Consider the following 18,529-nt stretch of genomic DNA (forward strand, 5'->3'; position numbering starts at 1 on the left):
CTACCACCATTAGTTTTCAAGATTCATTTGTAATGTGTTGCAACAATTAAAAAACACATAGTATTTGTAATCATTGATCTTTATTGTTATATCCCTTTTTAAACACGCACTCGAGAAAATAAAATAATAACATGCATGTTATAGCCTTTTAAACCATTTCATTGATAAATATTTCAAGATACCTGGTAAAACACAAATGGGAGCAACAACACATTGTGATATGTTACATATTTTCCTGTCTCTAAAAGGGTTGCATAATCATTGTTACAAACATGAAACTTAATAGAGGCGAAATCGGCCGACTGATCGGTCAATTTCGCGGCTGCGATCGGCCGATTTCACCAACGGTGACAAAAGCCTGATTTTTGCCTAAAAAGTGGAGAAAACTTTTCTGTAGCCTAGTGCAGGCAAAAAAATTTGAAAAACTCCTATTTTGGGGTAAAAATTTGGGGATTTCTTTCAGGACCCCTTGGACAGTCCCACTAATGATACTTTAGCAAAAACATTTTTCGGAAGTTGCATACAATAGCTGAAATTTCAGTCAAATTTATTTATTTTTCTATGAAAAATGCATTTAACGTATTGGGTCTGGTATATCGGAGGCCCATAAGGATGCGTCAAGTGTTTTATTCATCGCACGCAGGTAGTTTTTTTAAAACTGTTAAAAAAAAAAAAAAAAAAAATCGCCTGCGCCAGCCACGTGCGATGTTTAAAACACTTGATGCATACTTATGGCCCTCCGAAATACCAGACCCAATACATAAAACGCATTTGTCACTAAAAAATAAAAGATTGACTGAAATTTCATCAGTCGTTTTTCGCCAAAGTACGCAAATAACGAAAAATGTTTTTGCTAAAGTATCATTAGTGGTACTGTCCAAGGGGTTCTGAAAGAAATCCCCACACTTTTACCCAAAAATAGGGATTTTGCTAATTTTTCCCCATTTCTCAAAATGGGGAAAAATAATTTATCGGCGATTTTTCATTTTTCAATGAAAAATCGGCGATAAATTATCGCAGGTACGTTAAGATCGCCGGTAATTGAATCTGGCCCTTTGAGAATTTGGAAACTTGTGTAACAAATTCCTTCTGAGTATCCTTGCTCTGACAAGTATGACATGGAAGTGCAGCATTGGTGTAATGTCAAAATTTTAAGAGGAACCATCTTTGGCCTGCAATTCCAGTTACCGCAATGGAAGCACAGGTAGAATATATATTTAAAAAAAAAGAAACAGGACACTGAACTTCACCTTTCACTAAAACTCCAGAAACTTCATAAAATGGACTTGGAAATATAAAGGCAATACTGTGTGGATAGAGATCTTCAGGTAGGTAGCAGAAATGTAACCTTGACCGTCATTTTGTGGTATGAATATTCAGTCAATCATTTCATTAGGAAGTAGTGATGTCACTGAAGCAAGAGAGACTGGATCAGCTTTAGAATGGCTGCCCGAAAGGTGTGTAAGCGATGGCTCCACTTAATGCTTAAAATAAATCACAGACATATGCATTATGGGGCAAAGTGCATATATGGCTTAGTAACTCCACATGCTTTGCAATTAGAAACATAGAACATAGTTGAACTCTGCATATCTAACAGTAAATATTTTTAATTTAAGCTCTTAGGAGCTCATTCAGAGTCGGTCGTGAGTGCTGAGCGCTCACAACCGACTCGATGTTGCCCCATAGCGCACGCACACGACGGAGCCGGCTCCGTCGTGCGCATGCACGAGACCCGGCTAACGACGGGCGCTCCGTCGTTAGGGGTCTCGTAGCAGACGGGGGGAGCTGTCGATGTTGAGTGACAGCTCGTCCCGTTTGCTGGGCGGGCCGGGGCATGCCCGGCCAAACGAAGGCGTTCCAGTCGGAACGCTTGCCATTTGGGGGCGGCCCCACTGACATCATTGCTGATGTCAGTGGGGAAGTTCCTGCTCGAACAGAGCAGGAAGCTCCCTGGGGCTTACGAGTGCCCAGACCCTACCCTAGGGTCTGGTCGTAAGCCCCGATGGTCGCGATGGTCTTGACCATCGCGACCATTACCCATGTCGGTCGTTAGAGCTGTGGGTGTCAACCCACAGCTTAACGAACGACAAGGAGGCGGCCGTTCAGGATGCAAGCGGCCACCCTGATTCAGAGTGACCGCTTGCATCTAACGACCGCCTCTGAATGAGGCCCTTAGTGCCTTATTAAATGATGGATTTAAAGGGTTTCCACCACCAGCAGTTAAAATGGGATGCAGTCAATATCCCGACCGCTGGGATTCCGGCGGTCAGAATGCCGATATCGGAATCCCGACACTGGCATCCCAACCACCAGAATCCCGAAGGTAAGTAGTGGGGTTATGGGTTAGGGACTAAGGGGGGGAGGGTTAGGCTTAGGGTGCGGGGAGGGGAAGGTTAGGTTTAGCCACTAGGGGAGAGGTTTAGGGTTAGGCATTGGGGAGGGAGGGTTAGGATACCAACCAACAAAGTGTCGGTATTGTAACCCTGTCGGGATGCCGGCATCAGAATTCTGACCACTGGGATCCCGAACCCAACCCGTTAAAAGACTTGGCAACTGAAGTAAAACTAATTGTGCTCTGGTAGTGAAAGGCTTACACACACACACACGAAGTTCCCAATGTTTCTTATTTTCCCATAGCATTTACTATTTCCTTCTTAGATTTGTAACAGTGCAGAATACACAATGTGGTATTCATTTAGGTAAATACATATTTAAGGTCAGTGGCACATTTGACCAAAGTAGGCATTTAATGTACAGTGTAAAATTCATAACTATCCAGCACCACATATCACAGTTTGACAATACGAATAACATTCTAGGATCGAATAATAGTCATGGGATGGTTTTTCTAGCTGTTTTAGGTAACAGTAAGTTGCATAATGATGGTATAGTGTTGAATAACAAAAAAAACAAAACAAAAAACAACCCACGTCACTGTGCTGTATAGACAGATGTGTTTGTTTTAAATTGAGAAGTCTTCCTTTTATTTACGATAAAGTTATTAACAGAATTAACTATAGACCTGCCAGCGCGAAGTATATCCTTTTTTGTTATATCTATGCTGACCTTTGCCAAGTGCAGCAGGTGATTTATTAGTAACATACTAACAGAAGCACCCGAGTCTGTCTAAAGTGTAAAGAGTAGGTAAATAATGTAAATTAACAGTAATGGATTACAATATTTAAATTTGCCTAAACATGGACTGTTTCAATGAGCAGTGAGGTAATCAGTGACAACTTGTTGGACTGTAACTTTTACCTATTTCATCAGTTAGTGATACATTTGCACTACACTTACACACAATCCATTCATGTACAGTCCTTACCATGCTACTAGAACATGGAAACCGGTGAGAGAACTACGCAATGCAGATAAAATTTAGACTTAACTATGGCAATATCCCCAACATTTGTATATTCCCTGCCTTGAGTAACAGCTCATGAAACTCAATAAGGGGTTTTTATTCCACGAAGGTGCATTGGGAGTATGACACACTAGTCAACCACTATTCACAATGCAGTTGAATTCTGGAAAAGAACCTTGATAGAAGTGATATCAAGCTGCCAGCCTGAGACGTCTGTGGGCAGATGATGTTTTGGTGACTGTATGCATGTAATGACACACACAGAAGTGGGAGATGGTGAGTCATATATAACAGCTGCTGATATTCCACGAGTGTTACATTACAAGCACTAATTATAATGAACCTAATGTAAGTCACTGTATCAGCATGTGATTTGCATCAACTACGGCACATTATAATTCTGTTTGCTTTGCCTTATGATGGGGTTTGTCTGCTCATGGGACAAAGCATCATGTTGCTGTGTAATTACATTAAGGTAGTATGGTACACTATATCCCTATTAGTGATTTTACTTTGATGTATATCACTGCTACCGAACCAGATAAATATGGGTTCTAATTAAATATATAATTTAATTTGACATTAAAATGTGGTCACGGGAAGGGCATATTCGAGTTTTGGTGATTAAGAAAAAAATAGAAAGCACTAAAACCCAATCAATAAGAAAAAGCACACTGCAGGAACAGATGCACAGTTGTATGTAATCTTAGTTCAGATGCTAGATGACCAACATCAAGCAAATGACCTCTTCTATATCCCATCAACCCTATGCAGTGTGATGAGATTACAATGGTTATGTATAAGTAGTGAAATGCAGACAGATGTCTCCTACAATGAATTCTGGTTAACCTGATGCTGAAACGTGACAGAGATAACTGATGAAAATGCTGATCACACCATCTGTTCCTCCACTAACAGCCATGCCCAGTTACTTTGATAAGACAGAAATCTGCCCATAACACCGCTGCCATCAGCATCAAACAAGTGAACGTCTTGTGGGGCATTTCTGAAAGTGAGGTAGAGAAAAACTGGAGTAGAAATTAATATGTTTGTGAACTCTCAGTCATGATTATGGAATTATCATGTAACTCATTTTGCTACAGGGTTACTCTCCGTCCAACTACATAAATGTCCCTGGTTGTATTTCTCACAATCAAGATACCGGAAAATCTTTTTATATGACAAAATCATATAGTCTCAATTTGAATAATGTTCTATCACATTGGCAAAATATACTGCTTTCCTGAAAACACCTATAAAGAAATTGAGAAGAAAAAAAAAAAAAGATTGTTAGGTTGCTAGGTCTAAAATAATAAAGAAAAATGTTGGCAGAAGTGTACTTTGTTGGCTGGATTAGATCGCAGGCCACCCAGAGAGAATAGCTACTATCACCCTGTAACCTTTGCATGCTAGCCTCATATCAATCTTCAGTCTCCGGTCCTCAAAAGTATATCTGGCTCTGATAAGGAGCAGTAAAGAAAATATCCCATTTCATCCACCTCCTCAGGTGTGAGTTCTGAAAATAAGTTAACTTTGGGGTCCAAGGCAGAGGGTAATTCCCCTTTCTCTAGGTGACCTACAGTCTCTTTGAGGGCTTGCAGGAACCGGTCTGCTAATGCCTCCTGTGACCAGTCTTCCTCTTTTTCACAAATGTGAAGCAGTATGTTGGTAAGGTGGGAGGCTGTGAGATGTGAGAGAGGCAGATTGTAGCGACAGATAGCCTTCAGTATTTTTAGGCAGAGGCAACGACATCCTGAATCATGTTGATCCCGTCCTAGCAAGGCAGCTGTTTCTGCCACACGTTGGCTTAGTCGCCACATGTTTCCATAACGTGGCAGTCTATGAGCTTTGGCGACTGCTGCACGCTCCCCAAGCACAACCAATGGCAGGAAGTCAATGAAAAGCCTCCGATCTTCGTCATACTGAACTTCCAAGATGAGGCTTTCCGATGGCACTACTGGCCGAATCACATAGCCTAACATGCTGCCAATGGCTGGCCAATTGATTGAACCTGCAACAACTTTCTCAAAAGTGGCTACTACAGCCTTGGGACAAAGGTAACCCCCTACCACACAGCGATCCCAATAACTGGTCCCACGAGGAAAGTATTCAATATTCTCTCGACGTAAAAGGCAGAATCCTGGTAGATTAAGAATAGTTTCTTCTCCGGGGACACATGACCACAAATTAATGTCCACAGAGAGAGGTACCATAAGCTGAATGTGATCCGCTCTCACAACCTGACATTTGGGAACAGAAAAACAAAGTACAATTGGAACACCTTTGTGACAAGACAAACAGAAACTATCTCCATAACGTCATTTTCTCTAATTAAATACCAGATGGGATACCCGGCGTTGCCCGGGTTGAAGACTAAACCCTGAAGTACACCTGCAGCCTTAATTTTTTTACATTGTCCTCGCCTATAACCTGGATAACTATGCAAATTAGGAGTAAATGACAGTGCAGGCAGACGTATTCTAATACCGTTTGGAGTGGGGTATATCAGGAACAAACTGACTTACAGAACAGAACTCAGTACAGCTTCCCAAACCACTTGAGTTTCAGAATCACTGCAGAACAGAGGGGGTGATTCAGCTGCAGACAGATATGCTATCACAGTTTTTAACATGCTAGCAGCTGTAATAGCTGTAATATGGTAATGCAGCAGGAGGCGTCACACCTCCTGCATGCGTTACTGATCTGAGCTGCGTCCAAGTACGCAGCATCGGATCATCTGCGTCCCTTCAGCCGGCTGAGTGACCATGGGGTTACGCAAACCGGCTGCCATAGATGAGTAAAAGAAGCCATGAAATCGCCATCAGCCGATAGAGATCCTGGCCTCTCCACTCTCCCCCATCGTCAGCGGCACGGGATTATGCTGTCTGCCACAGTCTAAATGTAGTCTGAAAGTGCTGAACTGCTCATGAGCCTGCCAGGCACTCTGCTAAGACCTCGGGGCGGCTGCTGTAAGATGAAACAGTGAGTGAAATACTAATAATGCTCACTGTTTAATGTCAAAGTTTATCATGCAAACATAGATGGCTAACTAACTCTGTATTTCATCTATGCAGCCGTTGGAAAAGAGACATAACACAACACTCTGGAAAATATGAGTGTGTGACAGTGTGTGTATGAAAACAGCCCCTCAGCCCAAGAACTTATGCAATTTAAAAGTGTCCTGGTTTTATGGGATTGTGTGGCCCCGACAAAGTTCAAACCTAGGCGAAAACCTAATCCTGGTCAAACTACAGCACGCCAAATTTGGTGATGCTAGGTACAAAACTCTGGCCGTGCATAAACGACAAACAGACAGACACACACTTTCTCGATTATATAGATTTGCAGTATATCACATTGATTTAACAGTCACCAAGACATATTTTAACGATTTGATCATTTTAAATACAGTAGCTGCTACTGATACTGTATGTACACAGTATTGCAATAGTGATTTATTTTTGCTATAACATGATATATGAGTAAACGGAGTTTGAGATTTGCCAGGCTTGAGAGCAGGGCGTTAACACTGATGAGTAGGGTACTGTTGATCTGAAAAGTACAGTAATAAGGAGTTAACTTTAAGCACAATTTAACATTATTGGACCTTTTTATAATGAAGTCACTTGACTATGGATATGTTTCTAGATAAGTGATACAGCAATACATGTAGCAAGATTATCTCAAAATTAGCATTTGTAGGGACTAGGGATATACTTGCAGTATCATTATACATATATAAAACCAAACACACAGTACTTCCACTAAACATGTTACCTGCAGGTCATCATAGAGGCTTCCGCTGAGGTGCATGTCCTTCAGTGGCATGTCTGGAAACTTGCTGTGGATGAAGTTGCGCAGTTCACAGCAGATGTCTACAGCGGCCTGCTTGGCACAGCTCTGTTCTGATGGTGAGATGGCGACATGCTTCTTGTAGTAAGAGAAAAGTTTTTCCTGAAGTGATAGTTTCAAGCGTGCTTTCTTTAGATCTGTCTGGATTTTACGACTTGGGGGTTTGGGCCGGACAGACTCTGCAGTGATTGAGTGAGAGAATCCAAGTGACCAAAGTATTCATAGGTTTGGCTTTGAATCTGATTAAATATTTTATAAATACATAGTGATGTAACTGTGTCATTCCCACACACTGGGGTACTGTGATTTACTCTGAATGTAATACTGTGTCACAAAAGGGACAAGCTTTCACCCCAAAACACAACTAGATGCACATACAGTAGATCTACAAAATATATACTGGCTGGTCCCCTTCCTTCCATGTCTCTGACTGGCACAGGACAATTTAGTGTGACAATGGAAGTAAGCACACACATTTTAGACAACCCTCCTCCAGGCTTGGCCCTGAACATAATGTTCATTCTAGCACCCTGCACCTGTCACAACCCATGCGATTCCTCTTTCCTGCCTGGGGTATCACTCTCTGCACTGGTGCTCCTTGCATACTTTGGTCTGTATCTCAGCATTTTGTTGCATCAGCTGAATGTGATATAAGTACCAGAGAAGAGAGCGACACCCCAGGCAGAAAAGAGGAACTGCACAGGTTGTGACAGCTGCAGGGTGCTAGAATGAACAATAGAACATACTACCCCTCTCCCACACATAGTATGAAGATGGGAGGACCGTTGCATTTACATAACTCAGCAGGGTGTAAAGCTGAAACAGACAACAGGCTAGGAAAAGAGACCACAGAAAATCCAGAACCCAAATACACCTCACCACTACTTCCCTCGAGATATGGGTAAACAGTAGGAGAAGGATCTACTGTTGGTGGTTTCCGAAAGATGGCTGCTGTACCTATTGTGTCAAGTCTCACCGGTAAGGACGTGCTGAATAGATACTACCTCTCTGCGGGGGACATACAGATGACAACCAGCCTACCATATGTCACAAATTACATGCCTGATTCATCAAACTTTTTATGCTAGTAAAGTAATTTTGGACATACTGATTTTCCCTATGATATTTTTGTATTGCAATTGCTCCGCGGGGCGTTTCTAGAGAGGAGGGGGCCCGTGTGCAGTCTCTGACACGGGCCCCCTCCTGTCCGCCCGACAGCGCACTGAGCTGTGTGTGGCCAGCGCCGGAGTTATAGACTCTGGGCACTAGAGTGTGCCCAGAGTCTATAATGAATGCACAGGTCACCGGGAAAATGGCCGCGGCGGCCATTTTCCCTATACTGCGCATACGACGGGAAAATGGCCGCCACGGTCATTTTCCCGTCGTTTTACAGCGCCGGACCCCCGCACCGACGTGGGACTCCGGAGAGGTAAGTAATATTATGGGTGCAGGGTGTGCGGTGCGGGGCCCCCCTGGACCAAGGGGCCAGTGTTCCCTGCACCCATTATAGATACGCCCCTGGCTCCGCCACAAAGTATATTAAAAACATTTTTTAGATAAGTTTTAAAACCAAAGGCAACCTGAGAAACTAAAGGCAACCTTTTACCGGATTCAAATGCTGAAGCGTCTGTCGGTAGGGTCTGCAAACTGCGACTCACAGATGTCTTCATGTCTTTGTTTAACAGTCGTGTAGATGAGCCTAACCAGCTGGGCTCCTCCCAGCTACGTTTATCAGACTGGATGGAACGGGAAGGACTAGCAGGAGCACTAATAGCTCGATCATACATCTAAACAAACATGGGAAAATAACAATTAGCTACCATGGACAATTTGTTATCATCGTTTTATAATATTATTTTACTAAAAAGTAAAAAATTTTTTCTTTTTTATGACGGCAACAGGAATCCAGCAGAAGTTATCATTCAAAATGTTAACTTTCTTCTATTACCACAATCATAATTTTAACAATTTTATTAATTGTCAACTTCTCACCACAAATTCTACATTCTCCAAGTCCTGACTTGTCAGTCACACGCTAGCCAAAGCCCTGATCAAGTGGGCTGTAGCTTTTCTTTTCTTTCCCAACATCAACCATGATCTCAGGCATGGCACACTGAAAAAATGTGTTGCAAAGTGGTATGTCATTGGTAAAAGTCTCGGTTACCTCAAATATGCTGCTAACTACCACCATTATGCTCTGAAGTTCCATCTCGGACTTTCAGCGTCGGGAATCAGACTGGCGGCATGCCATCCGCTGGTCTGATAACTACATCCCTGTTTGATCAGGGTTAGCTCTAATAAAGAGATGGGTTTTCAGAGATCATTCAAAGATTTGAAGACTGTGGGAGAGTTTGACAAGTCTAGGTAGAGAATACATTAAGTTCCCAATAAGAGGAGGTTGCAGTGGCAAGGCAGGAGATAATGAGTGAGTGGACAAGAGTTTTGGTAGCATCTTGTGTAATAAAAGAAACGTATTCTGGCAATATTTCTAAGGTGGATGTAACACAACTGGGAGACTAGGTTTGTGGAATAAAGCATACACCGGAATCAAGTATGACACCAAAGAAGTGGTGTTACTGAGGGTGTAAGAGATTTCCGGGGCCATGATATACTTTGTTTTATCATAGCAATGCATGGCTGTGCCTAGCAGTGGAGAAGCAAGTAGACAATGCTACCCCTCAGCTCCAGTTGAATTTAAAACACAATCTGAGTGGCTGGCAAGATCAGCTGCCTGCCTCTCTCACCTGCCAGGCATCTCTATGTAGTGTGGGGTCACAGACAGCTCGTCCCTGGTAGCGCCAATCGCTCCCCATTGGATCCACCACTGCCAAACCAACCAGCATTCCTTGAAAAAAGCCCCAAATCACTGCCTAGGGAACATTCACTCTCTTTCTATACTCTAATAACCTACTGATCCCCAAAATAAACTTCTTGTGCGACAAGATCCTATTACCTCATTAGGAACTTTTTCAACCTGGGTGAACCAATATACAGTTTACACATTTAACATGTATGAAAGTCCTATTTTCATATAGATTGTAGGCTTGCGAGATAGGCCCTCATAAATCTTTGAGCAATACCCAGTCTTGTGTTAGTATGGTTTTTTAACCCAATTCTACAGTGCCGATGAATTTGCTTGTGTTATATACATAACTATTAATAAACATACCCGCTTCACTGCAAGTGTTGCTATTCCTAGCATTGCAGCTCCCCCAACTCCTAGTACAAGGCGGGCATTGGACAACACAAAGTCAATAGCTGTGCCCATGCCATTGTCATCTTTCTTTCCCTTCTTTTCACCAGCTCCTGCCATGTTTTCCTGCAATATAAAACAAACAACTAACTCAGGTGTCCCAGAAAAGTAGTGTGTAAAAAATAAACAAAATTACCTCACAGATTAATTAAAAAAAATATATAAAACTGGTGCAAAGGAAAACAAGCTGATGTCATTATCATCCAGATTTAAATTTGTAGTGTTATGGGAAACACTTCATTCTTTACACTTCACTGCTTTTAAGAAAATTTGGAGCAGGTCTTTAAGAACTGGGTACGTAAAACCTCATTCAGAGTTAGGAGCAAATTACAAAAAAAGCAAAGGGGGTATATTTACTAAGGTATAGGTTTTTAGAAGTGGAGAAGTTGCCCACAGCAACCAATCAGATTCTAGTTAACAATTATCTAGCACCTTCTAGAAGATAATAGCTAGAATCTAATTGGTTGCTATGGACAACATCTCCACTTCTAAAAGCATGCACTTAAATATACCCCAAGGAGCAATTTCCTCTGGGAACAAACCATATATCAATACAAGGGGTGCAAATGTATTAATTTATTTGCATGCAGGGATAACATGACTGCTTTTGCATGTAGCGCATAAATACTAGGTAGCTTTGTTTTTACATTGAAACTTAGAAATAAGCTAGGACACGCCCCTTACCATTTATAAATCTCTACACATTTTACACCCTCCCTACCAGCAGTGCAACATGGGTCTTAAAAAGGCGCAAATTGCTACTTTATTTTCTACTAAAATTAATCAGTTCCTTAGTTTGTAAAATTCATTTCATTATGAAAATGAAATGTCTCTAAGTGGGTCATAGCAGCCCCGCCCTCTCCCTCCCAGCTCTCACATGCTGTCTGCTAGACACAGCCTTACTTCATCACAGAGATAGATAGGAGGAGGGGGTGGAGGAGGCACAGAAATGAGAGTCAGATAGGTGGGTGTAGGGCGGGGCAGAAATGAGAAATTGGGGAAAGTCATCTCTCAGCTTTTGGAGCTGGTGCCCTCCCACTGCAACAGCATGAGGCTGGGGAGAGACACACAGGGGGGGGTGGCATGAGGCTGGAGAGACACACAGGGGGGGGGGGGTGGCATGAGGCTGGAGAGACACACAGGGGGGGGGGTGGCATGAGGCTGGAGAGACACACAGGGGGGGTGGCATGAGGCTGGAGAGACACACAGAGGGGGTGGCATGAGGCTGGAGAGACACACAGAGGGGGTGGCATGAGGCTGGAGAGACACACAGAGGGGGTGGCATGAGGCTGGAGAGACACACAGAGGGGGTGGCATGAGGCTGGAGAGACACAGAGGGGGTGGCATGAGGCTGGAGAGACACACAGAGGGGGTGGCATGAGGCTGGAGAGACACACAGAGGGGGTGGCATGAGGCTGGAGAGACACACAGAGGGGGTGGCATGAGGCTGGAGAGACACACAGAGGGGGTGGCATGAGGCTGGAGAGACACACAGAGGGGGTGGCATGAGGCTGGAGAGACACACAGAGGGGGTGGCATGAGGCTGGAGAGACACAGAGGGGGTGGCATGAGGCTGGAGAGACACACAGAGGGGGTGGCATGAGGCTGGAGAGACACACAGAGGGGGTGGCATGAGGCTGGAGAGACACAGGGTAGTGGGCATGAGGCTGGAGAGAAACACGGGGGCGGGCATGAGTCTGGAGAGAATATTGAGTGATGTGGCTGGTGAGACACAGGGGGTGGCATGGGGCTTTATGGGGGCCACACTTGCTAGGGACCCGTAAAAAAAGTAATCTGACACATTTCTACTGAAAATAGCCCTAAATTGCCTTTCCTCACCATACAATATGATGGTGCATACACACGATCAGATTTTTTCTTCAGATATGGACGATAACGATTTAAAAATCATTCAGTCGTTCATATCTGAAGGAAAATCGTTCATATCTGACATGCCTGAACGATGGACGATCAACGATGCGCGTTCCCGTTTGTCAGATAACGATATCTGACATCTGATGGGTTTGCAGTCAGACTTGGACGATTCCATTCATTTTAATGCAGTCAAAAATCGTTCAATCGTTCAAAACTTTGGTCAAATCGTTCAAATCGTTTAGTCGTTCATCTGACAAATCTGACAAGTCTGACAAATCTGACCGTGTGTACGCTCCATGAGAATGAACTAAGGGGTCACAGACTGGACTTATGGCATGGTCATGAACAGGAGCAATTCAGCTTTATTTTTTAGACTAATGGACCAAACTAGCATTTACAGCTTTGAGAGTAACGTTTAAATATTTAATGCATTGTCCATTTATTTATTTTTAGAGTATGTATTTCCTTTAAGCGCATGCTGAAAAGAAAATTGCATAGTGTAATACCTGCACTTATGTTGTGGAAACCAGAGGCTATATCTAGATGCTGCCATTTTGATCCCTTAAAAAGCTCCCCTGCTTTATATATGTAATGGAAAATTGAGTTTAAATTAGATCTGATGCAAATGTTTAAATGTAGTGCTTATTGATCATATATCAAAATTCACTGTTTAGTAATTTGTGTAAAGCTACAATTTATTTATAGCAAACACAAATTGTAAATCTCAGTATTAGGCACCACAATTAGTTATTGGTTAAGTCCTTATTGGAGATATATACAGGTATGAACTCCACTTTAGGCAGAAGAGTCCCGCTGCTAATAGGCGTGGGAAGGTATTAAATAATAAATCCTCCGATGCCTAATTACCTACAGGTAGTAGTTTAAACGCATACACAGGATATGGCTTGTCCTGTAAAAGTCCTTTGTATATAATTTTGCTTACATGTAAACTGTAGATGACTGGAGTAGGGTCCGCTCTGTTAGTCCCATCTCTCTGCAGTCTGAGTCATTTAGTGTGTTCTTCACCACTTACAGTGGCTTCCATTTTATTCCAGATAGTCACATGCAGTCTCCAAGCAACTAAGCAGTGACACAGGGTATTCGCTTACCAGGAAATAAGAGGCCGCTACCAAGAGTTAGGCCATGGAGACCAGAGCTGGGGCACAGCAGCAGAGGAGTTTCATACCACGATGCTTAGAGATGCCCAGACTGTGTGTGAACACTCAGAAAACCGCTATAAGTTGTGAAGAATGCAGCAGACAACATGGAATGCTGAGAGGTGGGACTAACAGAGCAGACCCCACTCCAGTCATCTTCACCTTACTGCTAAGCCCAAAATAGATAAAGGACTTTTGCAGCACAAGCAAAATCCTGTATGTGCATTTAAAAGACTACCTGTAGGCATTTATCATCTAACACCTTCCCACACCTACCTGAAATGGAACTCTTCCTCTTCTCCCTCCTGATTGAAGTTTTAAAGAAACATAAAAGAGACCAAATTCCATAATTAGGAGATAAAGGAGTCCATAACTGTATATATCTCCAATAAGGACATAAGCAATAACTTTTTGTGGTACCTAATACTGTGGTATTCACTTATTATATGTGTTTGCTATAAATAAATGTTTAAACAATTTACTAAGCAGTGACTTTTAATATATGATTCATATATACATATAGGACGAACATCATTTGTGCCAGATCTCAAACTCCAGTATGCTGAAAATAAGCAAGCTCCATTATCACATAGATCATGTGTATTAAAGAGCAGAGAAAGTCATCGGTACCAGCAACAAAATAAAGACCATTGCTCTGTACATGTCCCTCCACAATAAACTTACCGCAGACTTGAGAAAACAATTGACGAAGGATGGATAGCACCTTTTACACTAGTCCTCCCAGATTGGTCCTGAGGAAAAATTGCCCTTTCTCCAGCTGTTTTTCTTTGTCCTCCAACTTTGTGAGGCTCTGATTGTTCCTAAATTCTCGACGCACATATGAGGCGTAGTAGTCACGATCAGTAAACTGAAGTTTGCGCCCCTCACGCAGCAGGGCACGATACAGAGTCAGTACAGCATCACGGGACCAGCCTGCCATGGCAGGAATATAAAAAGAGCTGGCCCTGCCAGTCTGAGGAAAGTAACATAAAAAAAAATGTGATATGGCTATGTATTCAGCCGCAAAAACATATTTTACACATATATACATACTAACAAAAGTTTAAGTAAAATCTATTTGGTCCATGTTCAATACTGTATGAAAAAGTACTACTACATTCTTAAAGTTACCTCAATATTTTAGAAGTAAATAGCAAAGGCAGGTAACTTGCCAGCTGATGCGAAACAACTGCTGATATTTTCCTACAGACTGGGCTTTGTAGTTCCACATCAGCTGGAGATCAGCAGAATGCCTAATTCTGCTGTAAGGAGTGGAACACTCCCCAATATTAAATGAAATAAATATTGATATTTATGTTCAATACATTTAAAACTAGTATGGTTGTGTGATGATTTAAAAATGTGATTATTCTCTGCTGCGGAATATGTGTCCGCTATATAAATAACTGATAGTATTATAAACATTTAGTATATATCTTATTATCTAAATAGTAATATGTAAAAATTCCTGGTTGCTCTTTTGCAATTTATGATGGCATAAATGTCACATTAAATAGTAATATAATTAATACCAAATGTTTTCTTCAGTGGTTTGGTATAATGGCAAAAAAATTAAATATAGATTTTTTTAAAAGTAACATTTTGTTTATTCGGTCATTTTCATGAAGTCTACCACAATGTAGCAAACAGGATTTCTGATGTTACTCTACTGTGACAAAGTATCAGAGGTAAAGGAAAAGCTAAAGGGTCCTTCAAGTTCTAGGTCAGAGTTATATTAAACTAACCCTTTAGTAGACATTTGTATGGGGAGACAAAGGTTACATTGACATAAGAAGTCATGTAAGTAAGGTTTAAGTGTATACTCGGACTCATGAGCTCACCCTCCACTGACCCAGCTTTCTTTGGGGAACAACTCCCTGGCCGCTCAGCGTACTACCACAGGGTCGCCGGTAATATGTCGGAGCTTCCGCTCTCCTGGGGGCGGTAGAACACTTCCTGCTTCTTTAAACCATAGAGAGGAAGGAGCGGCGCGATAAATGGTGTATAGCAGCACAGCGCTAATAGTATAACATTGTAGAGCGTCTTATCTGTCAGATAAGAGTGACTAATTGCTGCTATCTCTTCATTCCTGCAAGTACTTGATAATAGGATGGAGGTTTTTATTTTTAATAAGCACAGAATTTACGAGAAGGAAAGGCACATTTATTCTTCAATAGTGAGCATGAGCAGTCTATTTGTGAACAATGAAGTCAGTTTCTGTGTCACTAGAACTCGGCATTTTACCAAATAATCATTTCCTTGCCTTTATCTGTTTCTCTTTGTGAAGTTGCAGTCTCACATTGGGTGGTAGCAGCTGTATCCCATTAACCTTTATTGACCTAATTGGGTAGTGCCAAGAACAACTTTATATTTCTTTTTTGCATTTTTCTTTATTGATTGAAGCAAAAATGGGACGTACTAAAAGGAATGACAAGCTGGTCTGAAGAAAAAGAATGCCAATTGACTATAATGGGAGCAGACTAAACTTTTAGGAATATTTTAAAAAATCTTAAACCTATGAACTATGGGCCTGATTCAGACCCACTCGCGAGCGGCTGTTCGCTCGCAAGTGGGTCGATGTTATGGACTGAGCATGCGCACGACGGAGGGAGCTCCGTCGTGCGCATGCGCCAGACGCGACGAGCGAAGGAAAGTCCTTCGCTCGTTGTGTCCGATCAAAGGGGGCGTGCTGTCAATGTTGATTGACAGCACGCCCCCTTTGGTGGGCGTGCCGGGGGCGTTCCTCCCTGACGGGAGCGTTCCCACAGGAACGCCTCCCGTCAGAAGCCGGCCCACTGACATCACTAGTGATGTCAGTGGGAGTGATTTTGGCTCTGATAGAGCCAAGATCACTCCGGAGCTTGCGGTTGAAAACCTCAACCGCAGGCTCCGGCTCGCAATTTCGATGGTCTCGACCATCGCGGCCATCACAAAGCACGCTCGTATAGCCTGTGGGTGGTGACCCACAGCTATACGAGCGTCCAGGAGGACGCTCCATGAAAATGGAGCCCGGCCCTCATTCAGAGCGTGCGCTCTGCTCAGAGCGTACGGCTCTGAATGAGGGCCTATATCTTCTGTACACTTCTTACTAAGATGATTTCACATATTTTACATGTGGAATGACATGGAATGACGCACGTTAACTACGGAATGACAGCTGTTTTATTCGCCATCCCCAGGCAAATCTGTCAATAAAACAGTGCATATGTCCCATATAAATACACGGATTTTTATATGATCCCCTCAGCACACAAACTTTTCCCTTTGTACATACATCCGCCTATACCTGTACCCTACTATACATGTCACGTAATGCGGAATGACGCACGTTTACTACGGAATGACAACTGTTCCGGTTAACATCCCCAGGCAAATCTATCATTAAAACAGTGCATATGTCCCATATAAATACACCAATTTTTATATGATCCCCTAAGTGCACAAACTTTTCCCTTTGTACATACATCCGCCTATACCTGTACCCTATGATACATGTCACATAATGTGGAATGACGCACGTTTTCTACGGAATGACAGCTGTTCCGGTTGCTATCCCCAGGCAAATCTGTCATTAAAACAGTGCATATGTCCCATATAAAGACTCCGATTTTATATGATCCCCTCAGCGCACAAACTTTTCCCTTTGTACATACATCCGCCTATACCTGTACCCTACTATACATGTCACGTAATGCGGAATGACGCACGTTTACTATGGAATGACAGCTGTTCCGGTTAACATCCCCAGGCAAATCTCAATAAAACAGTGCATATGTCCCATATAAATACACCGATTTTTATATGAACCCCTCAGCGCACACACTTTTCCCTTTCTACAAACATCCGCCTATACATGTACCCTACTATACATGTCACATAATAAGGAAAGACGCACGTTTACTATGGAATGACAGCTGTTCCGGTTACTGTCCCCAGGCAAATCTGTCATTAAAACAGAGCATATGTCCATATAAAGACTCCGATTATTATATGATCCCTTCAGCGCACAAACTTTTCTACATATATCCACCTATAAGTGTACCCTACTATACATGTCACGTAATGCGGAATGACGCACGTTTACTACGGAATGACAGCTGTTCCGGTTGCCATCCCCACGCAAATCTGTTATTAAAACAGTGCATATGTCCCATATAAAGACTCCGATTTTATATGATCCCCTCAGCGCACAAACTTTTCCCTTTCTACATACATCCGCCTATACCTGTACCCTACTATACATGTCACGTAATGCGGAATGACGCACGTTTACTACGTAATGACAGTTGTTCCGGTTGCCATCCCCAGGCAAATCTAATTAAAACAGTGCATATGTCCCATATAAATACACCGATTTTTATATGAACCCCTCAGCGCACACACTTTTCCTTTTCTACATATATCCACCTATCAGTGTACCCTACTATACATGTCACATAATAAGGAATGACGCACGTTTACTACGGAATGACAGCTGTTCCGGTTAATTTCCCCAGGCAAATCTGTCAATAAAACAGTGCATATGTCCCATATAAATACACAGATTTTTATATGAACCCCTCAGCGCACACACTTTTCCCTTTCTACATACATCCGCCTATACCTGTACCCTACTATACATGTCACATAATAAGGAATGACGCACGTTTACTACGGAATGACAGCTGTTCCGGTTGCCATCCCCAGGCAAATCTGTCATTAAAACAGTGCATATGTCCCATATAAAGACTCCGATTTTTATATGATCCCCTCAGCGCACACACTTTTCCCTTTCTGCATACATCCGCCTATACCTGTACCCTATGATACATGTCACATAATGTGGAATGACACACGTTTACGAAGGAATGACAACTGTTCCGGTTGCCATCCCCAGGCAAATCTGTCATTAAAACAGTGCATATGTCCCATATAAATACACCGATTTTTATATGAACCCCTCAGCGCACAAACTTTTCCCTTTCTACATACATCCGCCTATATCTGTACCCTACTATACATGTCACGTAAGGCGGAATGACGCAC

The 18,529-nt window shown here is 42.5% G+C and overlaps 2 protein-coding genes across 3 annotated transcripts; both read right to left on the reverse strand.

The window, feature by feature from the left end:
• Positions 1-504: 504 nt before the first annotated feature.
• MIEF1 (mitochondrial elongation factor 1) lies at positions 505-10,532 on the reverse strand. Its single transcript, XM_088455076.1, has 4 exons — positions 10,389-10,532; positions 8,826-9,006; positions 7,145-7,398; positions 505-5,607 (listed from the first exon to the last, which is right to left on the reverse strand). Exons 1-4 carry the CDS (start codon positions 10,530-10,532, stop codon positions 4,795-4,797), a joined length of 1,392 nt encoding a protein of 463 aa, XP_088311202.1. The 3' UTR covers positions 505-4,794.
• A 3,699-nt stretch (positions 10,533-14,231) lies between these two features.
• On the reverse strand, positions 14,232-15,432 carry MIURF (mitochondrial elongation factor 1 upstream open reading frame). Of its 2 annotated transcripts, none has more exons than XM_088455078.1 (2): positions 15,357-15,432; positions 14,232-14,477 (listed from the first exon to the last, which is right to left on the reverse strand). In XM_088455078.1, the coding sequence occupies exon 2, from the start codon at positions 14,442-14,444 to the stop codon at positions 14,232-14,234; it is 213 nt and encodes a 70-aa protein (XP_088311204.1). In that variant the 5' UTR covers positions 14,445-14,477; positions 15,357-15,432. The 2 variants fall into 2 exon arrangements, with proteins under 2 accessions (XP_088311204.1, XP_088311203.1); XM_088455077.1 differs by having other exon boundaries at positions 15,346-15,427.
• Between the last annotated feature and the right edge of the window lie 3,097 nt (positions 15,433-18,529).

This window comes from Taudactylus pleione, unplaced genomic scaffold (genome assembly GCF_031769625.1).
Source record: "Taudactylus pleione unplaced genomic scaffold, aTauple2 ptg000642l, whole genome shotgun sequence".
In the NCBI taxonomy this organism is placed as follows: Eukaryota; Metazoa; Chordata; class Amphibia; order Anura; family Myobatrachidae; genus Taudactylus; species Taudactylus pleione.

Coding starts and splice junctions, on each gene's coding strand:
- MIEF1 (XM_088455076.1), bottom strand. CDS start 10,532: ATGGCAGGAGCTGGTGAAAAGAAGGGAAAGAAAGATGACAATGGCATG. Junction 7,399..8,825: donor CGCTTCAGCATTTGAATCCG/GTAAAAGGTTGC, acceptor CAATCACTGCAG/AGTCTGTCCGGCCCAAACCC. Junction 5,608..7,144: donor GCCTCTATGATGACCTGCAG/GTAACATGTTTA, acceptor CCCAAATGTCAG/GTTGTGAGAGCGGATCACAT.
- MIURF (XM_088455078.1), bottom strand. CDS start 14,444: ATGGCAGGCTGGTCCCGTGATGCTGTACTGACTCTGTATCGTGCCCTG.